Source organism: Ranitomeya variabilis, chromosome 4, assembly GCF_051348905.1.
Source record: "Ranitomeya variabilis isolate aRanVar5 chromosome 4, aRanVar5.hap1, whole genome shotgun sequence".
NCBI lineage: Eukaryota > Metazoa > Chordata > Amphibia > Anura > Dendrobatidae > Ranitomeya > Ranitomeya variabilis.
The window spans coordinates 102,068,512-102,096,491 of NC_135235.1; the positions used below are offsets into that span (position 1 = coordinate 102,068,512).

General features: G+C 45.7%; 1 protein-coding gene across 1 annotated transcript in view; it reads right to left on the reverse strand.

Annotated features, from left to right (window-relative positions):
• Positions 1 to 27,980, reverse strand: part of LOC143768455 (uncharacterized) — a 66,179-nt gene that overhangs the window by 24,162 nt on the left and 14,037 nt on the right. The window contains exons 5-9 of the mRNA XM_077257135.1: positions 26,701 to 26,769; positions 22,397 to 22,486; positions 21,474 to 21,536; positions 20,489 to 20,536; positions 19,542 to 19,590 (exon numbers count right to left, since the gene is read on the reverse strand). Of these exons, the coding sequence (XP_077113250.1) occupies positions 19,545 to 19,590; positions 20,489 to 20,536; positions 21,474 to 21,536; positions 22,397 to 22,486; positions 26,701 to 26,769 (316 nt within the window). The 3' untranslated portion in view covers positions 19,542 to 19,544. The remainder of the gene's footprint in view (positions 1 to 19,541; positions 19,591 to 20,488; positions 20,537 to 21,473; positions 21,537 to 22,396; positions 22,487 to 26,700; positions 26,770 to 27,980) is intronic.

The window sequence follows — 27,980 nt, forward strand, 5'->3', positions numbered from 1 at the left end:
CTGACAACAGACACATGGACCTGTAGGCATGGCCACGGAAGGTTACGTGTCCTTTGTGGCTCAATGGGTTAATGTATTGGATGCATGGTCCACACAGGGGACAGCCTGCTAAGTCTGTATGCAGTCCCTAATTCAAGTTGTCCTCAACTGAATAAAGCTGAGCTTCTACCTTCTGGCTCTCATTAAGTGTTTTTTAAAAAACAAAATGGTGGTTCCGGCCTACTAACGGTGTCTGCCCCTGCCCGGTGTTGCCCTCAACTGAATAAAGCTGAGCTTCAACCTTCTGGCTCTCATTAAGTGTTTTTTAAAAAAACAAAATGGTGGTTAGGGCCTACTAACGGCTTCTGCCCCTCCCTGGTGTTGCCCTCAACTGAATAAAGCTGAGCTTCTACCTTCCGACTCTGATTAACTGCTGTTTTTAAACAAAATGGTGGTTCCGGCCTACTAACGGTGTCTGCCCCTGCCTGGTGTTGCCCTCAACTGAATAAAGCTGAGCTTCAACCTTCTGGCTCTCATTAAGTGTTTTTTAAAAAACAAAATGGTGGTTAGGGCCTACTAACGGCTTCTGCCCCTCCCTGGTGTTGCCCTCAACTGAATAAAGCTGAGCTTCTACCTTCCGGCTCTGATTAACTGCTGTTTTTAAACACATTGCTGGTTCCGGCCTACTAACGGTGTCTGCCCCTGCCTGGTGTTGCCCTCAACTGAATAAAGCTGAGCTTCAACCTTCTGGCTCTCATTAAGTGTTTTTTAAAAAACAAAATGGTGGTTAGGGCCTACTAACGGCTTCTGCCCCTCCCTGGTGTTGCCCTCAACTGAATAAAGCTGAGCTTCTACCTTCCGGCTCTGATTAACTGCTGTTTTTAAACACATTGCTGGTTCCGGCCTACTAACGGTGTCTGCCCCTGCCTGGTGTTGCCCTCAACTGAATAAAGCTGAGCTTCAACCTTCTGGCTCTCATTAAGTGTTTTTTAAAAAACAAAATGGTGGTTAGGGCCTACTAACGGCTTCTGTCCCTCCCTGGTGTTGCCCTCAACTGAATAAAGCTGAGCTTCTACCTTCCGGCTCTGATTAACTGCTGTTTTTAAACACATTGCTGGTTCCGGCCTACTAACGGTGTCCCCTGCCTGGTGTTGCCCTCAACTGAATAAAGCTGAGCTTCAACCTTCTGGCTCTCATTAAGTGTTTTTTAAAAAACAAAATGGTGGTTAGGGCCTACTAACGGCTTCTGCCCCTCCCTGGTGTTGCCCTCAACTGAATAAAGCTGAGCTTCTACCTTCCGGCTCTGATTAACTGCTGTTTTTAAACACATTGCTGGTTCCGGCCTACTAACGGTGTCTGCCCCTGCCTGGTGTTGCCCTCAACTGAATAAAGCTGAGCTTCAACCTTCTGGCTCTCATTAAGTGTTTTTTAAAAAACAAAATGGTGGTTAGGGCCTACTAACGGCTTCTGTCCCTCCCTGGTGTTGCCCTCAACTGAATAAAGCTGATCTTCTACCTTCCGGCTCTGATTAACTGCTGTTTTTAAACACATTGCTGGTTCCGGCCTACTAACGGTGTCTGCCCCTGCCTGGTGTTGCCCTCAACTGAATAAAGCTGAGCTTCAACCTTCTGGCTCTCATTAAGTGTTTTTTAAAAAACAAAATGGTGGTTCCGGCCTACTAACGGTGTCTGCCCCTGCCTGGTGTTGCCCTCAACTGAATAAAGCTGAGCTTCAACCTTCTGGCTCTCATTAAGTGTTTTTTAAAAAACAAAATGGTGGTTAGGGCCTACTAACGGCTTCTGTCCCTCCCTGGTGTTGCCCTCAACTGAATAAAGCTGAGCTTCTACCTTCCGGCTCTGATTAACTGCTGTTTTTAAACACATTGCTGGTTCCGGCCTACTAACGGTGTCTGCCCCTGCCTGGTGTTGCCCTCAACTGAATAAAGCTGAGCTTCAACCTTCTGGCTCTCATTAAGTGTTTTTTAAAAAACAAAATGGTGGTTAGGGCCTACTAACGGCTTCTGTCCCTCCCTGGTGTTGCCCTCAACTGAATAAAGCTGAGCTTCTACCTTCCGGCTCTGATTAACTGCTGTTTTTAAACACATTGCTGGTTCCGGCCTACTAACGGTGTCCCCTGCCTGGTGTTGCCCTCAACTGAATAAAGCTGAGCTTCAACCTTCTGGCTCTCATTAAGTGTTTTTTAAAAAACAAAATGGTGGTTAGGGCCTACTAACGGCTTCTGCCCCTCCCTGGTGTTGCCCTCAACTGAATAAAGCTGAGCTTCTACCTTCCGGCTCTGATTAACTGCTGTTTTTAAACACATTGCTGGTTCCGGCCTACTAACGGTGTCTGCCCCTGCCTGGTGTTGCCCTCAACTGAATAAAGCTGAGCTTCAACCTTCTGGCTCTCATTAAGTGTTTTTTAAAAAACAAAATGGTGGTTAGGGCCTACTAACGGCTTCTGTCCCTCCCTGGTGTTGCCCTCAACTGAATAAAGCTGATCTTCTACCTTCCGGCTCTGATTAACTGCTGTTTTTAAACACATTGCTGGTTCCGGCCTACTAACGGTGTCTGCCCCTGCCTGGTGTTGCCCTCAACTGAATAAAGCTGAGCTTCAACCTTCTGGCTCTCATTAAGTGTTTTTTAAAAAACAAAATGGTGGTTCCGGCCTACTAACGGTGTCTGCCCCTGCCTGGTGTTGCCCTCAACTGAATAAAGCTGAGCTTCAACCTTCTGGCTCTCATTAAGTGTTTTTTAAAAAACAAAATGGTGGTTAGGGCCTACTAACGGCTTCTGTCCCTCCCTGGTGTTGCCCTCAACTGAATAAAGCTGAGCTTCTACCTTCCGGCTCTGATTAACTGCTGTTTTTAAACACATTGCTGGTTCCGGCCTACTAACGGTGTCTGCCCCTGCCTGGTGTTGCCCTCAACTGAATAAAGCTGAGCTTCAACCTTCTGGCTCTCATTAAGTGTTTTTTAAAAAACAAAATGGTGGTTCCGGCCTACTAACGGTGTCTGCCCCTGCCTGGTGTTGCCCTCAACTGAATAAAGCTGAGCTTCAACCTTCTGGCTCTCATTAAGTGTTTTTTAAAAAACAAAATGGTGGTTCCGGCCTACTAACGGTGTCTGCCCCTGCCTGGTGTTGCCCTCAACTGAATAAAGCTGAGCTTCAACCTTCTGGCTCTCATTAAGTGTTTTTTAAAAAACAAAATGGTGGTTAGGGCCTACTAACGGCTTCTGCCCCTCCCTGGTGTTGCCCTCAACTGAATAAAGCTGAGCTTCTACCTTCCGGCTCTGATTAACTGCTGTTTTTAAACAAAATGGTGGTTCCGGCCTACTAACGGTGTCTGCCCCTGCCTGGTGTTGCCCTCAACTGAATAAAGCTGAGCTTCAACCTTCTGGCTCTCATTAAGTGTTTTTTAAAAAACAAAATGGTGGTTAGGGCCTACTAACGGTGTCTGCCCCTCCCTGGTGTTGTCCTCAACTGAACAAAGCTGAGCTTCCACATTCTGGCTTTCGGCCTATACTATCAGATATTAAACTGCATTTGGCCTACTAGTGTGGTTAGGCCCTTGAAACAGTGTCTGCTGCTCTTGGGTTTGCTACTCCACTGAACAAAGCAATGCCGCCTGTTTAGTCCTGTTACCAATTTTGATCTGCATTTAGCCTACTTTATTCTTTGGCCCTATATCTGTTTCCTCATCATCCTGCCCATTGCCCAGCCACTGCTAGATGAGTCTGCTGGTACATTGACCTAGACCACTACATTCCCCTTGTACTCTACACAGCCAGAATCTGACCCTGCTGAAAGTAAGGTTCCCCTTCCCGCATATTATACCACCTTACACAGGGACAAAGAGGAAGGTGCAGATGAAAGTGCAGGTTCCTTCATCAGGTGGGGGGGCATACTCGTTGGCGACGTCACTGGCACAGGGCCACTCAGAGTACGCAAAAGTGTCGCTGCTGGTGGGAGGCGCCCCCGCCATGCAAACACACCGCCGTACTTTGAGGGGCCCTGTGCCAGTGCCAATGCGAACGAGTGGGCCCCCCCTGCTTGCTCAGGATCACAGCACTTGCAACGTTGAAATACTTACCTCTCCCTGCTCCACCGCCATGACGTAGTCCATGTTTCCTGGGCCCACTAAAACCTTGAACCAGCCCTACCCCCACAACTTTTGCCAAATGACCCCCAATTTCCAGTGCCCAACTATTATTATAAAGTTAATTAAGATTGACAAGCTTCAGAAAACAAGAATGGATGTTTTTGGCAATAAAATGTGCACTGTAGGTGTTTTCCTGGCCTCCACTCACTGCCGGCTATGCTTCCCCATTGACTTGCATTGGGTTTCGTGTTTCGGTCGATCCCCGACTTTTAGCGATAATCGGCCGACTTCACTCGACTCGACTCTGGACTAAATCGGGTTTCACAAAACCAGACTCGATCTTAAAAAATTGAAAGTCGCTCAACCCTACTAGTGACCTCCATGCCCAGGAGAGTTAAAACAGTGCTTGAAAATAATAGCGGCCATTTTCACTTAGGGGTGTACTCACTTTTGTTGCCAGCAGTTTAGACATTAATGGCTGTGTGTTGAGTTAGATGGCACATCCCATTTACACTGTTAGGGCGCGCTCACACGAGCAAATAAATTGGACGATTATTTTATCGGATTGCGCTCAGACCAGTGTTGATATATGGGGCAGTGCACATCTGCGATTATTTTCTTTTGCCAATTCGGTATGTGAATGCTGCAAATGCCAGCGAGAATCAGATTGCACGCACCAATACAAGTCTACAGGTACGCGTGTGAAACATCCCACTGCACTTGGATGTTATCCGAGTGTAGTGGGATTCCTGCAGACACCTACAATGGAGGAGATGGAGAAATTAATTCCTCCGTCTCCACTGCACCTGTGCTCCAATTCTCTAATGCAACATGATCGGAGCACAAGGCCAGGGCCACTATCAGGACATTACTACCCTTACTGGTGTAAGGGGTCTGGTGAGCAGAAGCAAAGGAGGGGCCTGGACTGCCTGAGACACGCTGGTAGAGTGACTGACCAAGTCCGGCCCGTCCTCTTTTGCTTCTCCTCACAGAGCCCCATGGGCAGCGTCAGTCATCTTTATTTGCTAATGTATAAACACAGCCCTGCATGGTGCGTGTCTGTGATTGACTGTGAGCTGCTCCTCTCCGCTTCCTGGACCTCCTCTTCAGCTCCAGTGAGTGACAAGAGAGGTTTCCCGGTGTGTGCAGAGTGGTGCAGAGAGCCCATGGCAAGGAGCATGAAAAGGAAGAGGTGGTCGGACGGAGACAGGGAATGTTTGCCAGGTGGAATGTAAGGGAATGAGAAGGTGCTGATGGAAAGGGTCATGTGAGAAGCTGCTGAGGAGATGGGAAAAGCTACTGAGGGGAGGATGATACACAGCACTGGGGAGAGGAGAGCAATATTCCTGAGGGGAGAAAACTGACAGGTGACAGCACTTTCCCCTTTATGGCAGCCATTCACACACAGGAGCCCTCTCCCTCCTGTAATACTCCCAGCACCTGGGACAGGGGAGGTATGCAGGGCTGACAAGAGGGCTCCCTGCGCCGCTGATTCCTGACTACATGACCCCTTCCCATTCCCTGTCCTTTATGATGAAGGAAAGAGTGAGTATATATGTGTGTATATACAGTGTGTATGCTGTGTGTGCAGGCTGTGTTGTAAATGTGAGAATATATCTGTATACAGTGTGTATGGTGTATGTGCAGGCTGTGTTGTAAATGTGAGTGTATATATATGTGTATATACAGTGTGTATGCTGTGTGTGCAGGCTGTGTGTTGTAAATGTGAGTATATATTGTGTATATACAGTGTGTATGGTGTGTGTGCAGACTGTGTGTTGTAAATGTGAGTATATATATATGTGTATATACAGTGTGTATGATGTGTGTGCAGGCTGTGTGTTGTAAATGTGAGTATATATATGTGTATATACAGTGTGTATGGTGTGTGTGCAGACTGTGTGTTGTAAATGTGAGTATATATTGTGTATATACAGTGTGTATGGTGTATGTGCAGGCTGTGTGCTGTAATGTGAGTGTATATATATATGTGTATACAGTGTGTATGCAGTGTGTGCAGGCTGTGTGTTGTAAATGTGAGTATATATTGTGTATATACAGTGTGTATGGTGTGTGTGCAGGCTGTGTGCTGTAATGTGAGTGTATATATATATGTGTTTACAGTGTGTATGGTGTGTGTGCAGGCTGTGTGTTGTAAATGTGAGCATATATGTGTATATACAGTGTGTAAGGTGTGTGTGCAGACTGTGTGTTGTAAATGTGAGTATATATTGTGTATATACAGTGTGTATGGTGTGTGTGCAGGCTGTGTGTTGTCATGTGAGTGTATATATATGTGTATACAATGTGTATGGTGTGTGTGCAGACTGTGTGTTGTAAATGTGAGTATATATACGTGTGTATACAGTGTGTATGGTGTGTGTGCAGACTGTGTGTTGTAAATGTGAGTATATATTGTGTATATACAGTGTGTATGGTGTGTGTGCAGGCTGTGTGTTGTAATGTGAGTGTATATATATGTGTATACAGTGTGTATGGTGTGTGTGCAGACTGTGTGTTGTAAATGTGAGTATATATACGTGTGTATACAGTGTGCATGGTGTGTGTGCAGACTGTGTGTTGTAGTGTGAGTATATATGTGTATATACAGTGTGTATGGTGTGTGTGCAGGCTGTGTGTTGTAAATGTGAGTATATATTGTGTATATACAGTGTGTATGGTGTGTGTGCAGGCTGTGTGCTGTAATGTGAGTATATATGTGTATACAGTGTGTATGCTGTGTGTGCAGGCTGTGTGTTGTAAATGTGAGCGTATATGTGTATATACAGAGTGTATGCAGTGTGTGCAGGCTGTGTGTTGTAATGTGAGTATATATGCAGCGCCCCAGAGTCCTGGTCGTTGCAGTGATGTCGCTCTGCCACTAAGGGGAGTGATGTTACGTCTGATTGCACTAAAGGAGTTTCTCTGATCAGGTAACACTCGCACTACACTTCACACTCCGGCCACCAGGAGGGGTGGTTCTATCTAGTAGGCCACTCCTCACACTCTGGTAAAACTGGGGGTTGGACAGGAAGACAGAGAGAGAAGTAACTGGGAAGAGCTAGTGAGAGGACCTGTCAGGGATGGGATCCTGGCAGACTCCTAAGAGCAGAACTAACCAGTGAACAACGGGAATACAGAAAAGAGGCATTAGGACCAGAAGGAGTCGTGCTGTTAGACCGAGGCAACATCCTTCTGAGGCGCAAACAGTCGGTGGCCGGAACGCCGAGCAAGTAAGAGACTCTAAGTACTACTGCAAACCACGGCCGGACATTCAATTATAGGTTGGCTGTCTCACACAAATCACCTAAGCAGACAACGGAGGCAGCTGTGGGAGAGGGGCGACTCTAGGGTCCCGGAAGAACTCCAGGCCTACCCCGTCATACGGGTGCGTCCTAGCCATATCACCTGGGGGACGGAGAGAACGAACATCACAGACAGACAGAATCAGTTGTGAGGACTATCCCGGGAGCTCAGCAGGGAAGGACTACAACACACAGCGCTAGAAGGTAGACACTGATTCCCACCTGTAAAGAGAACTCCTGATGTGCCTTTGGACCGGCCGGTCTCAAACAGCCCTGTTGACAGCGCTCTGGACTGAGGATTCTAAAACCTTCAGTAAAGAGGTAAAGAGACTGCAACCTGGTGTCCTCGTTATTTATTGCGACTGGCACTTCACAACTTCACCATCATTCACCACTCTTTTACCGGACGTCCCCCTGACAGGCAGGGCCACGGACCGGGCTTAGCCGCCGTGACAACCCCCCAGAACAGAGACTCTGAGGCCGGGGGGCCGGGTACCCCTCGGCCCTGCGGCAGTGGGGGCGCTCCATTTTGGCGTCACGAACAGGATCTACTTAAGCCTGAAGAATCAGGTCATGTGTGCCTTGGAACTGTGATTTATTGTGCTTGGACTGTGTATTGCCATTTACCGCCAAAATTCGCCATTGCCGCGCACGGAGGGAGGAGCCTTAGCTTCGTGGGCAGAACCGGCCAAAAGAAGCGCGGAACGGAAAGCGCGGTAAGGCGCCAATCCCGGAAGAGGAACTCCGACTTCCAGCAGGTTAGTGGGAGGAAGGGACAGCCATGTCCGAGTCAGGAGGAGAGGAGGTGGCGGCTGCAGCCGCGGACGCAGGGGCAGCTCCGGTCCCCGCAGCGGGCGAAGCCGCGGCCCTAATACCACCACTGGCGGCCCCGGAGCCCGCTCCCCCCATCAGCCAGGCGGACACCGCCGCTACCACAAAGGCCATAATGCCCTTCTCTATGCCATACCTGCCCGGAGCGGCCTGGCTCCCGCGATACTCTGGGGAGTCACATACATTCACTGACTTTAAAGAAGGGCTCTGCAGCCTGCTCGAGTTCTATCCCCTGACCGAGCCTCAGAAGGTTCATATGATAATCGGCCAACTCTTTGGAGCAGCTCTGAGAGAAGTGAAGTCCTGGCCCGCCGCAGATAAGGGAACGGCACAGCAGATTTTTGCAAAGCTTAAAGCCACCTTCGATACCCGTACAGCTACAGAAATTAAATTGACTTTCTATGGGTGCAAACAGAGACCGCAGGATAGCTTACGGGACTATGCCTTTAATCTCCAGGAGGCGATGCGGGCCATTAAGCAGAGTGACCCCGACAGCATGCAGGATGAGGATAAACTCCTGAAGGAGCGGTTCATTGAGGGGCTCCTGTGCAGTCACCAACGGGGCCAATTGTACTTCTTGGCCATGCAAAATCCAGACTTGACTTTTGTTCAATTCAAGGATAAAGCTATCCAGGCATTGCAGGAGCGACAGCCTAGCCGTGCAGCACCTCTCAGGCGCCCCGCTCTCACATACCACCAGGAGGTGGCGTTGGATGTTCCAGTCGCCGCCGAGGCCAATGCCCAGAGCCTAGAAGACGATTCCCCTGCAGGACTCCGCCTCCAGATGCAGGAGCTGACCAAGAGCGTTGCTGCCCTGGCCCGGACGGTGCAGTCCCTACAGGAGGCCCCCAAGGAGAAGATCCAGCTGGCCTCCAGACCGGAGGATGTTCCTTGGATGCGACAGAGGAGGACTCCGCCGACCAGAGGCCGGGCCGACGATCGCTTCCATCAGGATGGACGACCCATCTGCCGCCGCTGTCATCAGGTGGGCCACCTTGCAAGGTACTGTCCTTTAAACGAGCAACCCCTGGGGCAAAGGGCCAACCCCCAGGAGTAGGACGGTCAGGCCCGCAGCATTGGAGAACCAAATACATTGGAGGACGACCAGTTCTCCCTGTAGTGGTTGATGGGATCCCCTTGAACGCTTTGCTGGACACCGGTTCTCAGGTGACAACTATACCTTACGTGCTTTATAAACGGTATTGGGAGGACACCGATATTACTCGTGGCCCTGACGATGATTTCACCATAATAGCCAGTAATGGTCAGCCGTTACCACAAGTGGGGTATAAGGAAGTCACCATCAAAGTGGGGCGGGTGGAATTGAAAGCCCAAGGGATTGTGATTGTTGATATTGATCGTCGAGAATGTAATCCCATGATGACTCTTGGTACTAATGTTATAGAAAATTGTCTTGCAGAAGTTATTGTTTTGTTGCAACAGGTGGCAGAAACTGCTGGTCACAGTGAGCAACGTGCCCTGCAGAAGGAAATCAGAGCTCTGATGCAGAGACAGCAGGTAGAGCTGACTGGTGGTGAGATTGGTCGTGTCACTGTGAGTGATTCAAACCCCATCGCGATACCCCCCAGGAGTGAAATGTTAATATGGTGTCAGGCAGCCATAGGCCTCAGGGGAAAGGACTACCAGGCCTTGGTAGAACCCGTATATTCAGACAATAGGCCTACTATTCTAACCGCCAGGGGGGTGGTTGACGTCCGCCAGGGGAGGGTGCCTGTACGTGTCCTCAATTGTGGGGAGGAAGAAGTTCACCTCACCAAGTATGCCACACTCGCCAAATTGTTCACTGTTAATAATAGTGTGATACAGACACCTGAACCCTTGGTCCCGTCAAACGTGGCAGGGGACAACGCTTCTGCAGAGCACTCGAAAGACTGGTGTCGGGAATTGCATGTGGGCACTGATTCTACCCCATTCCATCAAAAACGGGGCCTACAGGGTGGTACACGAGTACGAGCAGGTATTCAGCAAACACCCCTTAGATTTCGGGCAGGTGAAAGGGATCCAACATCATATCCCCACGGGAGATCACCGACCCATAAAAGAGAGATATCGTCCTGTACCCCCAGCTCATTACCAGTGTGCCAAAGACATGTTGCGGGAAATGAAGGAGGCTGGGGTGGTGAGAGACAGCTGTAGCCCCTGGGCAGCTCCGTTAGTCCTTGTTAAAAAGAAAGATGGTACAATGAGGATGTGTGTTGATTACAGGCAGTTGAATCGCATTACACATAAGGACGCATACCCACTGCCCAGGATAGAGGAGTCTCTGGCTGCTTTAAAATCTGCTAACTATTTCTCTACCTTAGATCTCATCAGTGGGTACTGGCAGGTTCCTGTGGCGGAGGCGGACAAAGAGAAGACGGCCTTCACGACACCAATGGGTCTCTGCGAATTCAATTACATGCCCTTCGGATTGTGCAATGCTCCAGGGACGTTCCAGAGGATGATGGAGTGCTGCCTGGGACACATGAACTTTGAAACCGTGCTGCTGTATTTGGATGATGTTATTGTTTTCTCTAAGACCTACGAAGACCATCTGAAGCACCTGGCCGAGGTGTTTGAAGCTCTGTCCAACTTTGGCTTAAAGGTGAAACCGTCCAAGTGTCATCTGCTGAAACCTAAAGTGCAGTACCTGGGCCATGTGGTGAGCGCTGAAGGAGTGGCCCCAGACCCAGACAAGGTCACGGTGATCAAGGACTGGCCAAAGCCCAGTGACCTCCACGAAGTCCGGCAGTTCCTCGGGCTGGTCGGCTATTACCGGAGGTTCATCAAGGACTTCACCAAGAAGGCCGCACCCTTGCAAAACCTGTTGGTGGGACAACCAAAGAAGACTAAGGGGAGGAACACCCCATTTGACTGGAATGAGGAGCTGGAGGGATCCTTTACTTGTTTGAAGTCGGCACTGACGGGTGAAGAGGTACTGGCCTACCCCGAATACGACCAACCGTTTGTGCTGTACACGGATGCCAGCAATGTGGGATTGGGAGCCGTGCTGTCCCAGGTCCAGAAAGGCAAAGAGAGGGTGATCGCTTACGCCAGCAGAAAACTCCGTCCCACGGAAAGAAACCCTGACAACTACAGTTCCTTTAAGCTGGAATTCCTTGCCATCGTCTGGGCAGTGACAGAGAGGTTTAAACACTACCTGGCCTCCGCGAAATTCACCGTCTTCACGGACAACAATCCGCTAACGCATCTGGACACTGCCAAACTCGGGGCCTTGGAACAGCGGTGGATGGCCCGGCTGTCCAACTATGATTTCACCATCAAGTACCGGGCAGGACACAAGAATGCTAATGCCGATGCCTTGTCCTGAATGCCCAATTTGCCAGAAACGGGAGAAGACCCGGAGGCACTTGAAGAGGTGGAGCTGCCTGCCTTCCATCGCCCCAAAGCCACTCAGAACTCTCATCATGTGAAGAACAGGCACAAGAACCAACCGGATGCCACGCTGATTCCCCTGCCCCATCACGGATGGGCGGAAACCCAGGATGGTGACCCCGCGGTCCGTTGGGTGAAAGAGCTCTTGACGCAGGTAGGGTTGCACCCTGGCCCAGATGATCCACAGGAGACCCAACAGCTGTGGAAGGGGAGAAGCAAATTGTTTATCCATGATGGCAAGCTGTGCCGGAGGAGCATCGACCCACGTACTCATGAATTGGTGTGGCAGATAGTGGTGCCAAGGCGAGATGCGCCCATGGTTCTGGGAGCCTACCACGATGGAGCCGGACACTTCGGATGGAGGAAGCTAGAGAGGCTACTCCGAGGGAGGTTCTATTGGGTTGGCATGAAGAGAGCCATTGAGAAGTGGTGTCGGGAGTGTGGTCCATGTAGTCTACGCAGGAAGGACCGTGGTAGTCAACGGGCTCCCCTGCGGCCTATCACCAAACGGCCGCTCGAACTGGTCGCACTGGATCATGTGAAACTGACACCTAGCCGGTCAGGCTATATCTATGCCCGTACCATCGTAGATCACTACTCCAGATTTTTGGTGGTCGTACCTGTTAAGGATGTAACGGCTAGGACTGCCGCCAAAGCCTTCCAGCAGTACTTTTGTCGGCCCCACGGCTACCCGGAGAAGGTACTGACCGATCAGGGACCAGCATTCGAAGCAGAAGTGTTCCAAGAGTTCTGCCAACTGTACGGGTGTAAGAAGATCAGAACCACCCCATACCATCCTCAAACCAATGGGATGTGCGAAAAGATGAACCAAGTGGTGATCGACTTATTGAAGACCTTACCCGTGGAGGAACGGAACATGTGGCTGACCAAGTTGCCTGACTTGGTGGATATGTACAACCACATCCCAGTAAATTCCACCAATTGCACTCCAGCGTACCTGATGCGAGGAAGGTCTAGCCAGTTACCTGTTGATCTGGACATGGGGGTCCTAGTCCCCGAAGATACCTCGTCGGATGCGGATTGGGATGCAGAAAGGCAGCGAAGGTACCGCCAAGTACAGGAGTGCGTGGAAAGAAGTCTTGCCCAGGCTAGGCAGAAACAAGAAAGGGACTACAACCAGCGTGCTCCTGCGATTCCCCTGTCCCCTGGTGAGCAAGTACTCAAGCGAAAGAGGAGACTACACAAGCTCGATGACCAATGGGAAGCGGAACCGTATACCATCCTGCCATCCGATTTTGACAACACGAAGGTCTGTCTCATCAGCAAGGACGGAGGGGAGACCTCGACAGCGATATCCAGGGATCACCTTAAGTTCTGCCCCGATAAGTTGAGAGAGAGGGACGCGGCCCCAGAAATCTCCCCACCGGTGGAAAAGGAGAAGATGATCCACACCGTCCTTGGAGACTTTCCCCAGTCCTGGACTCAGATAAATCACGCCATCGTGGTACCTGTTCTAACGTTCCCACAGCCGGACCCACCAGAAACAATGGTAGTACCCGACCATCCGGCCCCGCAACCTCAACAAGCCCTACCTGAAGATGCTGTGCCGACCGCTGAACTGGCAGATCCTCCCTCTGCTATCGGTGAGCCTGCCGTACCCACTGTTGCTAGCAGCAGCCCTGAGAGCTCTAGCCTGCCAGCGCTACCCAGACTCACTAGAAGTGTAGCCAGAAGACAGTGCACTACACCAGCGGTAGCAAGTATAGCGGGCCCTGTTAGGTCAATAGCAACCCCTGCGCTGCGAAGGTCCACGCGCAGCACTCAGAATCAAACTCCCCTCCGCTACAAAACTTGGAGGTATTAATAAGGGCTGCTATTTAGTTGAAAATGTTTGTGTACATATCTTTTGTTACAGGTTGTAAAATGGACAATAGAGTAATGGATGGTGAATTGCTCAAAAACTTTCCAAAGGGGGGACCCCTTTGTTTACCCGGGGTCCCCGCTGTTTCAATCATTGAACTGAGAGTCATAAACTGTGCATGACCTAACTTTTGCAACGTTCAAGAGTCCTCACCTCCCATAAAGGGAAGCACTGTTATGTTTAATTGTTTATGCTATTTCAAAATTTTGTGTGTTTTCTGTTAACATGTATTGTTGTTCTTGTTTTCCCAGTCCGGGAGTACTGGATTTAACCGGGGGGGAGTGCAGCGCCCCAGAGTCCTGGTCATTGCAGTGATGTCGCTCTGCCACTAAGGGGAGTGATGTTACGTCTGATTGCACTAAAGGAGTTTCTCTGATCAGGAAACACTCGCACTACACTTCACACTCCGGCCACCAGGAGGGGTGATTCTATCTAGTAGGCCACTCCTCACACTCTGGTAAAACTGGGGGTTGGACAGGAAGACAGAGAGAGAAGTAACTGGGAAGAGCTAGTGAGAGGACCTGTCAGGGATGGGATCCTGGCAGACTCCTAAGAGCAGAACTAACCAGTGAACAACGGGAATACAGAAAAGAGGCATTAGGACCAGAAGGAGTCGTGCTGTTAGACCGAGGCAACATCCTTCTGAGGCGCAAACAGTCGGTGGCCGGAACGCCGAGCAAGTAAGAGACTCTAAGTACTACTGCAAACCACGGCCGGACAGCCAATTATAGGTTGGCTGTCTCACACAAATCACCTAAGCAGACAACGGAGGCAGCTGTGGGAGAGGGGCGACTCTAGGGTCCCGGAAGAACTCCAGGCCTACCCCGTCATACGGGTGCGTCCTAGCCATATCACCTGGGGGACGGAGAGAACGAACATCAGAGACAGACAGAATCAGTTGTGAGGACTATCCCGGGAGCTCAGCAGGGAAGGACTACAACACACAGCGCTAGAAGGTAGACACTGATTCCCACCTGTAAAGAGAACTCCTGATGTGCCTTTGGACCAGCCGGTCTCAAACAGCCCTGTTGACAGCGCTCTGGACTGAGGATTCTAAAACCTTCAGTAAAGAGGTAAAGAGACTGCAACCTGGTGTCCTCGTTATTTATTGCGACTGGCACTTCACAACTTCACCATCATTCACCACTCTTTTACCGGACGTCCCCCTGACAGGCAGGGCCACGGACCGGGCTTAGCCGCCGTGACAACCCCCCAGAACAGAGACTCTGAGGCCCGGTGCCGGGTACCCCTCGGCCCTGCGGCAGTGGGGGCGTTCCATATATATATGTGTATACAGTGTGTATGCAGTGTGTGCAGGCTGTGTGTTGTAATTGTGAGTATATATTGTGTATACACAGTGTGTATGGTGTGTGTGCAGGCTGTGTGCTGTAATGTGAGTATATATGTGTATATACAGTGTGTATGGTGTGTGTGCAGGTTGTGTGTTTTAATGTGAGTATGTATATATACAGTGTGTATGGTGTGTGTGCAGGCTGTGTGTTGTAAATGTGAGTATATATATATAAGGTCACTGATGATCACTGTATTACCTTGTGCACTATATACAGCGCTCATGTGTATAATGTCACTGGTAATCACTGTATTACCTGTACACTGACACTATATGCAGAGCTCCTGTGTTTATTGTTACTGGTGATCACTGCATTACCTATACACTGATACTATGTACAGAGCTCTTATGTATAATGTCACTGGTGATCATTGTATTACTTGTACACTGACATTATATACAGAGCTTCTATGTATAATGTCACTGGTGATCACTGTATTACCTGTACACTGACACTATATGCTATATACAGAGCTCCTGTGTATAATGTCACCGGTGATCACTGTATTACCTGTACACTGACACTGTATACTAAGTGCAGATCTACTGTGTATAATGTGACTTATGGTGATATTAGTATTGTGTTTTTCTATTAATGATCAGTATTGTAGTATTCAGTCACTGTGGTGGTAATATGTGGTCTGGTCATGGTGTGTCGGCATTTGTCCCCTGTATGTGGTATTATACGGTTGCTATGTGGTGGTAATATGTGGTCCGGTCATGGTGTGGTGATATTTGTTCCTTGTATGTGGTATTATTCAGTCATTTTGGTGGTAATATATGATCTGGTCATGATGTTGTGGTATTTGTTCCTTGTATGTGATATTATTCGGTCATTTTAAAAATTGAAAAATAAATAAAAATATACCTAAAGAGTATTGGACATTTTAACAAATGTTTAATAAGTTACAGCCAGAGGAGTCTACCTTGTCATGGTGGTGGATTAAAAACTCTTTTGGCCAAAATAAAAGCTGCCATGTATGTGTCTGGTGATGGGAATTGTTAATGTGTTTGGTGAGGATGTGGTGCAGAAGTGGAGTTTATCCAAGAGTGGTTGATGGGACTGTGGACAGTTCGAATGGTGGAGGCAGAGCTGGGATGGGGCGTGGGTGGAGTCTCAAGGGGGCCCCGAAAATTTTGTCAGTATAGGGCCCCGAAATTCCTAGTGGCAACCTTTGCCAGAGCACTGACACTCGGTTGACGCTCGAAGCAGAGCAGGAGCCGAGTGTCATTAGTATATCACATCAGATGCTATACGCTAGTGTGACCCCGGCCTTATACAAGCTCTACACTGACTACTTTAATTTGTATCAATATGCCATATATATTGTCCCATGAAAAGAAATAATTAAGTATTTACAAAAACATGAGGGGTGTACTCAGTTTGTGATATACTGCATCCCCAAAGTTCTGCTGTTATAAGCTGTTCTAGGACCTGATCAAATTTTAGCATATTTTGGAAATTTCAAACTTGAAGGGGTTGTCCACTACTAGGACAACCTCATCTTAAATTAAATGTTCGGCCCCAATAAAATAATAAAGCCAATAATCACCTCCGGTGCCGGCGAAGTTCCCGCCGTGTTGGCACTTGTTCTATCCGGGGCTGTGATGCAGTGTGGTGACATGTGACGCCATCACCCAATCAGCACTGGCATCACTGTCTCTGCCTTTGTACGAACTGAACATGAAGAGGAAACCAGGACTGCAGCTCATCCCGGACTTCATCTTCATGTCCAGTTTGTCCGAAGGCGGAGACAGTGATGTCACCACACCGCATCACAGCCTCCACACCGCTGGAATGGAGTCGGCACAGGAGGTGAGTATAGACTTTATTATTTTATCAGGGCTGGACATTTAGTTTAAGAAGGGGTTGTCCTAGTAGTGGTCAACCCAATTTAACCCCTTATTGACAGCCAATACGTCTTTTAACTGACCTGAGATATAAGAGAATAGCCTCCCCATACAGGTGACAATCCAGCAGCTGTCAGCTGTCCACTATAGCTGACAACTTGCTGTATCAGCCACGATCAGTGTTTGCACCATCCAAATCTGTTTAACCCCTAAGGGTACCGTCACACCGTGCAATTTTCGTCGCTACGACGGCACGATCCGTGACGTCGCAGCGTCGTATGAGTATCGCTCCAGCGTCGTAGACTGCGGTCACACTTTGCAATCACGGCGCTGGAGCGATGCCGAGGTTCGCTGGTAACCAGGGTAAACATCGGGTTACTAAGCGCAGGGCCGCGCTTAGTAACCCGATGTTTACCGTGGTTACCAGCGTAAAAGTAAAAAAAACAAACAGTACATACTCACCATCTGATGTCCGTCAGGTCCCTTGCAGTCTGCTTCCCGCTCTGACTGAGTGCAGCCGTACAGTGAGAGCAGAGCGCAGCGGTGACGTCACCGCTGTGATCTGCTCTCACTTTCCGGCCGGCGTTCACAGTCAGAGCGGGAAGCAGACTGCAAGGGACCTGACGGACATCAGATGGTGAGTATGTACTGTTTGTTTTTTTTACTTTTACGCTGGTAACCACGGTAAACATCGGGTTACTAAGCGCGGCCCTGCGCTTAGTAACCCGATGTTTACCCTGGTTACCAGCGAACGCATCGCTGGATCGCTGTCACACACAACGATCCAGCGATGACAGCGGGAGATCCAGCGACGAAAGAAAGTTTCAAACGATCTGCTACGACGTACGATTCTCAGCAGGGTCCCTGATCGCTGCTGCGTGTCAGACACTGCGATATCGTAACGATATCGCTAGAACGTCACGAATCGTACCGTCGTAGCGATCGTAATTGCACTGTGTGACAGTACCCTTAGATGCTGCTGTCAATAGTGACTACATCATTATAAATGGTTAATAGAGTGCAGGGGCTTCCTCTTTATCCAAACTGGTGCCCTCAGATCATGATTGTGTGGTCCTGATGTTTGCCGTGGCAATTCATGACCAAATAGCGGCCTTAGAGTCTGATGGCTGTAGTAATCTGTTCAGAAGTTAGAGGCATTTAGGTGGTAAAAATACACATTTTCATTTCTGTCATGTCACTTTGAATTAATTCCTGTAAAGCACCTGAAGGGTTAATAAACTACCTGACAGCAGTTTACAATATGTCAGGGGGTACGGTTTTTAAAATGGTATCACGTTTGGGGGTTTTCCAATATATGGGACCCCTAAAGGCACTTCAAACATGGATAAGTCCTTAAAAAAAGAAATGTTGTAAATTTCCTTGAAAATATGAAAAATTGCTGCTACATTTTTAAACCTCACAAAATGCTAACAAAATAAAATAACATTTTACAAATGGTGCTGATGTAAAGCCGACATGTGGGAAATGTTATTTATTAATGGTTTGCTGTATGACTATCTGGATTAAAGAGATAATCATTCAAATTTAGAAAAGTGCAAATTTTTTAACATTTTTCTAAAATTTTTGATACTTTTTATAAATAAACACAAAACATATTGACCTAAATTTACCATTATCATAAAGTATAATGTGTCATGAAAAAACAATCTCAAAATCACTGGGATTTGTTGAAGCGTTGCAGAGTTATTATCACATAAAGTGACACTGGTCAGATTTCAAAAATGTTGCTCCGTCACTAAGGGGTTAAAGGGAACCTGTCAGCAGGATTGTGCTCAGTAACCTACAGACAGTGTCAGGTTGGCGCCATTATACTAATTAAAATGATACCTTGGTTGATGAAATCCGTCTTGTGGTTGTTGTTTAATCTTTATTTGCAGTTTTCAGTTAATGATAGGTTCGTCCTCTAGGGCAGTCTGTGGGGGGTCTTTATGTAGTGGTCTGATTAGCTATTCATCTGCGTGGCTTATGACAGGACACTGATCCCTCAGTGGCCTGTCCCCATAGAATATGGTTTAAAAAATAAAATCATTCATCAGGCAGGTGGTGACAGCGGCGTCTGCGCTGTAGCATGATACTGGATAATATGCCTGTTTTCATTTTATTTCGACATATTCTGTAGGTTTGTTAGAAAAAAAAATTATCTTAATGAATATGGCGCAGGTGGCGCCTGCACAGTAGAATTTATCGCTTTTCGATAGATTCTGCTACGCAGGCGTCACCAGCGCCATCTTGATGGAGCATAATATTTTTTTCTCTTGCAAAATGGCGCCAGCACAGTAGCATCTATTGGAATGTGATAGATGCCACTGCGTGGGCACCGCTGCCAGTGCCATTTTGATGAAGATTTTTTCCAACAAATCTATATGTTTAAATAAAATGAAAACAGGCATATTATCCACTGTATCATGATACAGCGCAGACATTGTCGTCGGCGCCTGCATGATGAATGCAAATTTTTTTAAGCCATATTCTATACAGTATGCAAAATAGGGAGCAGGTCACTGAGGGATCACTGACTTGTCATAAGCCATAAAGATGAATATGTAAGTAGAGCACCACATGAAGCCTCACCCACAGTCTCGTCCACAGTCTCACCCCAGAGCATGAGAATCTCACTAACTGAAAACTGCAAGTAAAGATTAAACAACAACCACAAGAAGGATTTCACCAACCAAGGTATCATTTTAATCAGTAAAACTGCACTGACCTGTCACTGTGTGTAGGTTACTGAGCACAATCCTGCTGACAGGTTCCCTTTACAGCATATTACAGAATGAGGGTAACATCTGGGGGTGACATGTACAGAAAGGATCTTGTATACTCACTGTTTACTGTTTTCTGAAGCAAGAAATTGAAGAAAAGAAGGATTGCAGTCTAGAAAAAATGTAGAAACAAGGTATCTTGAGTGTTAAGAAAAATATCCTCAATTTCCAGCGATACCATGATATTGAGCACACCCACTCACTCTACAAATATGTCCAAGAGACTCATGAAATATGAGAGGATCCCGGAGCTCCTGGTGCAGTAGGCAAGTAGCACAGTTTATAGTCTGTCCTGTTCACCGTCCAAATGAATGGAAGTCCCTGGTTCTGCAGCGTGCACCATTTACGTGACTAAAACCGCCATCGATAACTCTTTACCGACATCCATTATACATGTACGGTGCACGTCAGTAGCAGGTCCATGGAGCGGGCTCACCGGGTGAGCCCAGCCCGTACCCAGTAGATAACGGTTGTGACACACAGCCAGAACCTACCCCTAACAGATGAGACTGTTAACTTATTACCCCTTCACGACATATGACGTATATTTATGGCATGACCTTAAAAAGATGGATCATGCTCTGAGAGCCTCCAATGTGGCTGAACTACAACAACTCTGCAAAGATGAGTGGGCCAAAATTCCTCTAGAACGTTGTAAAAGACTTATTGCCAGTTATCGCAAACACTTGATTGCAGTTGTTGCTGCTAAGGGTGGCCCAACCAGATGTTAGGTTTAGGGCAAACATATTTTCACACAGGGCCCTGTAGGTTTGGATTTCTTGTTCCCTTAATAATAAAGACTTTAAATTAAAACCTGCATTTTGTGTTTACTTGTGTTATCTAACTTTCTAAATTTGTTTGGTGATCTGAAACATTTAACTGTGACAAACATGCAAAAGAATAAGAAATCAGGAAGGAGCAAACACTTTTTCACACCACTGTACAGTAGTAAGGAATCATCTCTATCATTATGTCATCTGGAAGCTTTGCTCAGTAATCTCCGCTCTTACCTGGACTTGATCGTCTTCTTCTTTTCTTTCTTTTTGATGTTCTCCTCCCTACAGTACATGAAGCATATATCATCTCATGTAAATGTACCAGTAACAGTGGGGATTAGGATTTGTAAAAGGCTCATTGTCAAGAGAATGACAGACATTGTAAATTCCCCCGTTTCTCACTCCAACCCACATACTTGCTTAGCAAAATTTACTAAATCCCACAGATAAAATATCATGAACCCAAAACGATGGATATAGATTGAGAAGATACTCCCACAGTACTGGGGAAAACCCACTGACATTGCTGTAATAGAATATTTGGCAAGGAGCCAAAATGTCAATAATAGAGAAATAGTTTATAGCAATATCAAAAAGGTCAATATAATATAGTAGATACATTAGTGACAAGTAGAGTGTGAGGACACCAAAAAAAAGAACCACAACAAAGAATACAAGGTATAAATCATTATAAGACAAGTGTCCGGGCAGCAGAATATAAAAACCACGGTCAAAAATGGTTTGTAACATAATTATACCCACTGGATGGCCGCCATGTAAAAAGTGAGAACACCTTATGGTAACAGTATGACAGTCAGTCAAGGTATAAAAATGCAGAATAAACTGCATTGTGTGAAGTCACCAGGTGATGATCAGACGGGTGAAGGTAGACAGCCATCTACATGAATAGTAAATAATATATGCATTACCCATGAGAGGATTGGTATAATTGGGCTAAAACACAGAAAATGATGTAAAATAATAAAAGAGCTGTGCTGCAGCAATGACGTTAGCGACTACCCACGTGACCGTTGCAGCTAATCCCTGTCCTTGGGACATTTCACATCTTTGGCCAATTTTTTATTTTTATTTGAAAACCACATACATGTGACTGGTATGGGTTATGGAAGGGATGAGAATAAATTATGTTGGCAACTACATTACATTTCTATATACACATCTATATTTTCTTATATTACCAGTAAATATCTGCACCTACATATCTATGATATTGTCATTCTCCATCGCATCCTCCTCCATTAACTCCTCAGCAATCTCCTCCCTATAGTACATGGAACAGAGATCATCCTATATGTTAGGTGAGGGTTACACTGAGACTTTTTGTAATATTAATTATTGATTTTAAATATATACTGTACAATACGGAAACTATATACTGTATACATACACTCACCATGTACAGCATATATTCAGAAGCACTCTATACTGTATACACATATACTCTACAAACTGTACACATACACACACTTATATACATATACACCCTATGTACTACATACACAAACAATATAGTCTACACATATACACTATATATCGTGTGTGTGTGCGTATATATATATATATATATACATACAAAAGTAGTAAAAAGAAGGCAGCACTCCAAGACTTTCCAGTAGAAAAAATGTGAAGTTTTAATCGACCCACATCACTGCGCGACGTTTCGGCTCCATGAGCCTTTTTCAAGCAGTGGGTGTTAACAATAGTTGTGCTTATATAGAGACAATTTGAACTAAATTTAATTGTCCACCCCTAGGATAAAGGACTCAACACGATTGATATAGAAGAGTATATATTCTATATGAATGATTTATCCCAGTTATTTCTACTCACAGTTGGAAATTTTTTTTACAAAGCAGCCCCATTATTAGAAATTCCTGAGAAACCAGGTATGCTATTATTAAGTTGAGCCACTAGAAATAGACAGGTGGATCGCCTGGGGTGGTAAGACAACTACTGGATAACTAGGGAGTAATAGAAAGCACTGGACCAGCGAGGATGAGCAATAAATAGCAGGGTCACTACAAATACTGTAGTCCACCACTGGGTCAAGCGGAAACACAACCTTGTATAATATGTTATGCTGGTCATATAGTATTATATTTCCAGAAATAGCATACGTACGGCATGGTTTCAAAATATGGACGCCATTTTCTTTTTTTAATCCTGAATGGCCTGAAGGCCGGTGGTGATGACTTGATCATCAGGATCCATCTGTTAGAGAAGTCAAGAAGAGAAAAGTAGTGACAAAGATTTCACAACAGTGAATGTATCGTGCAGCTTCTTTCATCTGCTCAGGGATTTATCAATGTAATTTAAGCAGAATTCTGGCATCAATAACTTTAAAAAATTGCTAAATTTTGTCACAACTGTGAATTTTTGAAAAATGTTGAGACTTTTGGTGTTTTCACATCAGTTTCTTCCAACTCTGCCAAAATGAGTGGAGCTGTGACAGGAAGTGTGTGCAGCGAGGATGTCATACCACAGCTCATCTAGTTCATGATAAGCTGTAGTATTCCCTACTCCAGAAATCTTACTCCAGTCAGTTTTCTGGCGTGATGCACAGGGGTGCACGCTATTCATCAGATGCTCCTGATTCATGAAGAGGCATACACATCTTCATGGATCAGGTACTTCACCACACCCCTCATCAAGACCAGTGAGAAAATCACTTATATTCATGTACTGGGATTTTATTTTTTATTTCTTACTAAAACTCCAATCCAGTTTTTTTGTTCTATTAAAAAATGTACATGGTTCTTAAAATAAGTAATTAAATGGTTAACATGCACTTAAGGCAGAGTAATGTGCCCACTATGTTTACATGGTACATACATTCTAAATCTACAATAAAAAAGTGACATTTTGGGATTTCTTTTCAGCTTTATTATTTCGAATTAAAGAAGGGGTAAGAATAGTTTTAGACAATTACTTTCTGTTTCATCTGCACTCGTGCTTACATGTGTGGTCCATTGCTCTTACAGGATCACATTCCTACATCGTACCTCCCAACTTTGAAAGCCATACGGTCATATGTTGCAAGTATTGTACTTAGTGTTCCTTCATAATACAATACCTTTTTACATGCCCCCCTAAAGTATAAAACCTCCCCAGTATGACAACCCATAATGTGTGTCCATATAGTATGATGGTGCTACAATGGTGCATTCCCATCCACAGGATAGTGGCCCTGACACACTCACATTACTATGCCCCAATACATGATGCTCCAAACAGGTGTACCCCCACAAAATACGTTGCCCCAAGATATTCCCCTCGCTCTACAATATCCCACCTCTTAATACACAATGTTCTCTCTCATACTCAGTCAGAATAGCGCACTGGCTAAAAAAAAGTCTCACAATGCATTGCTTCCATGACAAGTATGAATCTACAGGCTTGATCTATTCTAAGCTGTGTGTGGCTGGGTGCTTCAAGCATAATCTAGTGACAGCATTATGTCTTCTGCGCCAAACCTTAGACAGCGCGGAGAGCAGAGGCTGTGTTGTGGTGCAGGAAGGTGACAGCTCTCTGCTCCACTATAATATTCAACCATATCTATGAGGATATCTGTGAAGATATGGGGACAGTGGGTGATCTAGTCCGCTAGCTGAAACTGCATAGACCAGGGATCATCCCACCATCGCCTGCTTTCCTTTTGCCATGGGTGTAATTCTACTCAGACAACACAGGGTGAGGGTAAAACAATGTGGTAATACTTTAATGAACCACAAAACAGGCAAATAACAAATAGAACAGTCCCAGAAAAATACCCAAGATGGTGCAATATTACAGAGTCTCACCCTTCCGTTGACTAACTGGGAAAAGAGCAACTGTTACTTCAGAGCTTTCAGGACCGATGACCCCCACCTGTGCATGCACAGAGAGGAGGTACCAACAAGTTTAGGAAACTGACAGTCCACTAAGGAACAAGGCCAGGTGACCGGAGGGTCACAACCTGGCTTCTCTGAACATCTCCATGGAGCCAGGTGAATGGTGGGTCCCAATCCTGGCTTTCCTAAATGTGTCCATGGGGCTTAGGTGACCGATGGTTTCATATTCTGACTACTCCTAAAGTATCCATGGGTTCAGTCATGGTCAATGAAGCAGATCTGTATTCTTTCAGCCATGGCCATGGTCCCCTAAGCTAACATTCTGTAGAATGTCAAATCTGTGTCCCTCATGATGAAGCTATGATCTGTCAGCTATCCTATAGAGTGTTCCCGGCTACGGTGTTGTAAAGAGTCTCTAGTTCTTTGGATCTCTGGAAGTCTTTGATACCTGGATGTCTTGGTTGTCTGGATGTCTTGGCTGTTGGACATATGGCTATATTCTCACAGAGGCATATATCCCCTTTTTAAAGTCCACAACTGTTCTTCTAAAGTATCCATGGGTTCAGTGATGGTCATTGGTCAATTCTTCAAGCCATAATAACTTTTATTTTTAATAATCTTTATTTTTATAAAGTGCTATCCACTGAGCCACCTTGCTGCCATCATTCACAGTTAAAAGGGAAGAATGGTGATGAGATCAACTAGCATCGTTTCATTATTTAATCTATTTGCATAAGTTTTCCTTCTCTGTTTTACAAGTCAACAAACTATCTGGCTTGGACAGTGTGTAGTCATCATATCAGCAAACATCATTGTTCAAATATCCTGCTTCTCTGTCATCTAGGATAGCAGCACAATAAGTTACAACAAACGTCAATTTGAAAGTCAATATTACAGGCTTATACAAACAAAAGTCTGTTTTCTTGACCAACTAAAGAACAAACACATAAATTCAAAAGTCAAAATATAGATCACAGTCTACTTCTCCTGGCTTACTTAAAATAGATGTTGGATTAATTAAGATAAAATGCTATGTCATCACAATACTGATTGGACGTGTGCCGACCTCCTGAGACAGTTTCCCAGATCAGGCATCCTAGACAGGAGGTATGCTATAGAAAGCATACATACTTCTAAATATAACTTGTGTCTTTCTAAAGGAGCGATATAAATTTCGGGTCATGTTTTTTTTTCCTGGCACCCAATTTAAACAATCAAATAAATAGAATTCATCTAATTCATGTCTCCTATAAACCTCCTTTGTTCTACAGGGAGCAGCAACTTGGACAAATACAGCTTATAACTAGTGTTGAGCGATATCGTCCGATACTTGAAAGTATCGGTATCGGAAAGTATCGGCCGATACCCGATACTTGCGGTATCGGAATGCTCAACACTACTTATAACACAAGTATAGCAACTTGGACAAAAAAATGTGATAAAGTTTACCTATAGGATCAATGGTCCATTTGAAACAATGGCTTGTTTTTTTATCATGGGGAATGGCAGGCTATGCAGGGCTTTGCACAAATGTCAACACACATTGCTTAGCCCCAAGTGTATAAGCTCTGTCACTGTTGCAGGGTGGTTTATCCCAGACCCTTGTTCACTTTCTTTCTTCCTGTTTTAGTGGATGCAACGTCTATAATCAGACATGTGAAAATGAGGTGTTCCACTTCTTGTAGTTTCCAAGGCTAGGCATTCCCCTCACCCCTCCATGGGGGGAATTAAAAGGTTAATTTAATTTAATTATTCCATAATAGCTACTAAAGCATTTTGCATTTCTATTCTAGGTCTTCTGGATTAATTAATAGCTATAATTATACTTCCATAGGTTGTTTACAAAAATGAGCAAATAAATAAATAATCCCATAATTTCCAGCACCCAAAGACATATCAATTAAATATTTTACTATTCCTTCTATTTTAATACTGCCATTTGTTTTGGCCCGTAGTTGCATGTTTGATGAAATAGATGTTTACAAGGAATGGAAAAAGTAAATGTTTCTTCAATACTTGACACAAAGTGAAGCTCTTTTTGTGAATGGGGCCTGGCGCTTTCCATGGATACAATACAAGGTGCTAGGGACTTCAATGAGACCCCACCACCAACAATAACCTTCTTTTTTTTGGTTAAAAGCTTCGCGCACCTTGTTGCTTTATTAGTCTTGCAGCTGCATAGTTAAGAAAGCCATGGGATGGCAGATGTGGTTTTCGTGGCACGCCAACTCCAGAAATAGTGCCAGGAGCAACACAGAGATGTTTATGCGACATTTGTCGACTTGCCCACTTTGGACACATCATATGGAGAGAGCAATCACTGGAGAAGGACATCATGGTCAGGAGAATAGAAGGAACAAGGCGAAGAGGAAGACCAGCAACCCAATGGCTTGATACAATTTAGGTAACGGCGGAGAAGACCCATCAAGTGTTCATGGCTCGAGATAGAGCTCAAGGCAGCTATAAGTAATAGTAATAAACCTCATAAACTGAGAAATGACTTTCACACACTGAATGACGACTATCAGTGTAGGCAGGTATATAGTATGTGCCGACAGGTTTTACATCATCTCTACCCGAAAAAAAAGCACTTACAATTTTTTCTCCATTTCATCTATTTGTTCTTCATAATCTTCTCTTCCAATTTTTCGGTTGGTGTCATTCCTGTTGTACATGAAACATTTATCATCATCTCATATGTAAATATATAAATATCAGCAATTTGAAGAGCTTTAGTGAGCACATTCCGGCCCTTGGCCTCCGTCCCAAATACTTTGTCAACATTTCCCATCTACATCACACAATCATCACACTGAGGCGGCGCATGCGCAGATCAAGATTTTGTCTCTGAACTGGGCCAAATTCTTGATCTGCGCATGTGCCACCTCCGGACCGTCACCATTGCACACAGGATGCCTGCTCCCACTGTGCATGCGCCGCCTCCGGAACCATCTTATTGAAGTCCTGCACACAAGACGCCGGCTCACACTGCACACCCGCTGCCCACACAGTGATGGCGGCGCTGCACTTTAAAACCGAGCCAGGTGACTGAATAATCAGTGACCTACGCAAGAAACAGAGGAGGCTGGTGGAGGGGAACGAGAAGAAGACCCTGCCCCCACATCCTGCCTCGAAGCACACTGAAGCACAGAAGACGTAATTTTCTGAAAACTACATCAGGTGAGTATTAAACAACCACTGAGCGGATCGCTTCACATCAGGTATCATACTAATCAGCATCATAGCGCCATTATAGCCATGCCTTTAGTGTTTAGGGCTCAATCCTGCTGACAGGTTCTTTAACTGAAAAACAACTGTCAGTCTACTTGTTCTAATGTTCCAATAGGAGAGTTTGTAACTATTTTATTGGTCTGTTCAGCTCCTCTCAAACAACTTATGACCACAGACCACATCACAGTTCAATGTGCAGAGAAGCAAAGTGCATGCAAGAGCCAAATGGTGCAAAATTTGTAAAAAAACATAAATGGAAAAATGGTTTTCCTTCTACTGGAATAACACATTATTGCCTGTATTTTCATACCATGCTATACCCATGATGGATTAAATATAAGGTTTATGGAATTATCTTTGCTTTGCTGGACTGAAATTTCGGATTGAAAAGTCTGTGTCTCCTGGCAGATGTCCATGTAATCTGTGAGTTCTCAGCACTAGCGGTGAGATGATTTTTCTGTGTGCATTTAAAATATATAATATCTGGAATATTTCTACGGATGACATATTAAGATATTGGCTCGCTTTACTTTTCTTCTCCCAAGTATAATAAAAATTCCTCCAATGTTTGTTTCCCATAAAAAACGCTTTTTCTTTTTTGTAAATAAAATGTGACACATGAGCGGCACCCAGTACATGGCAGC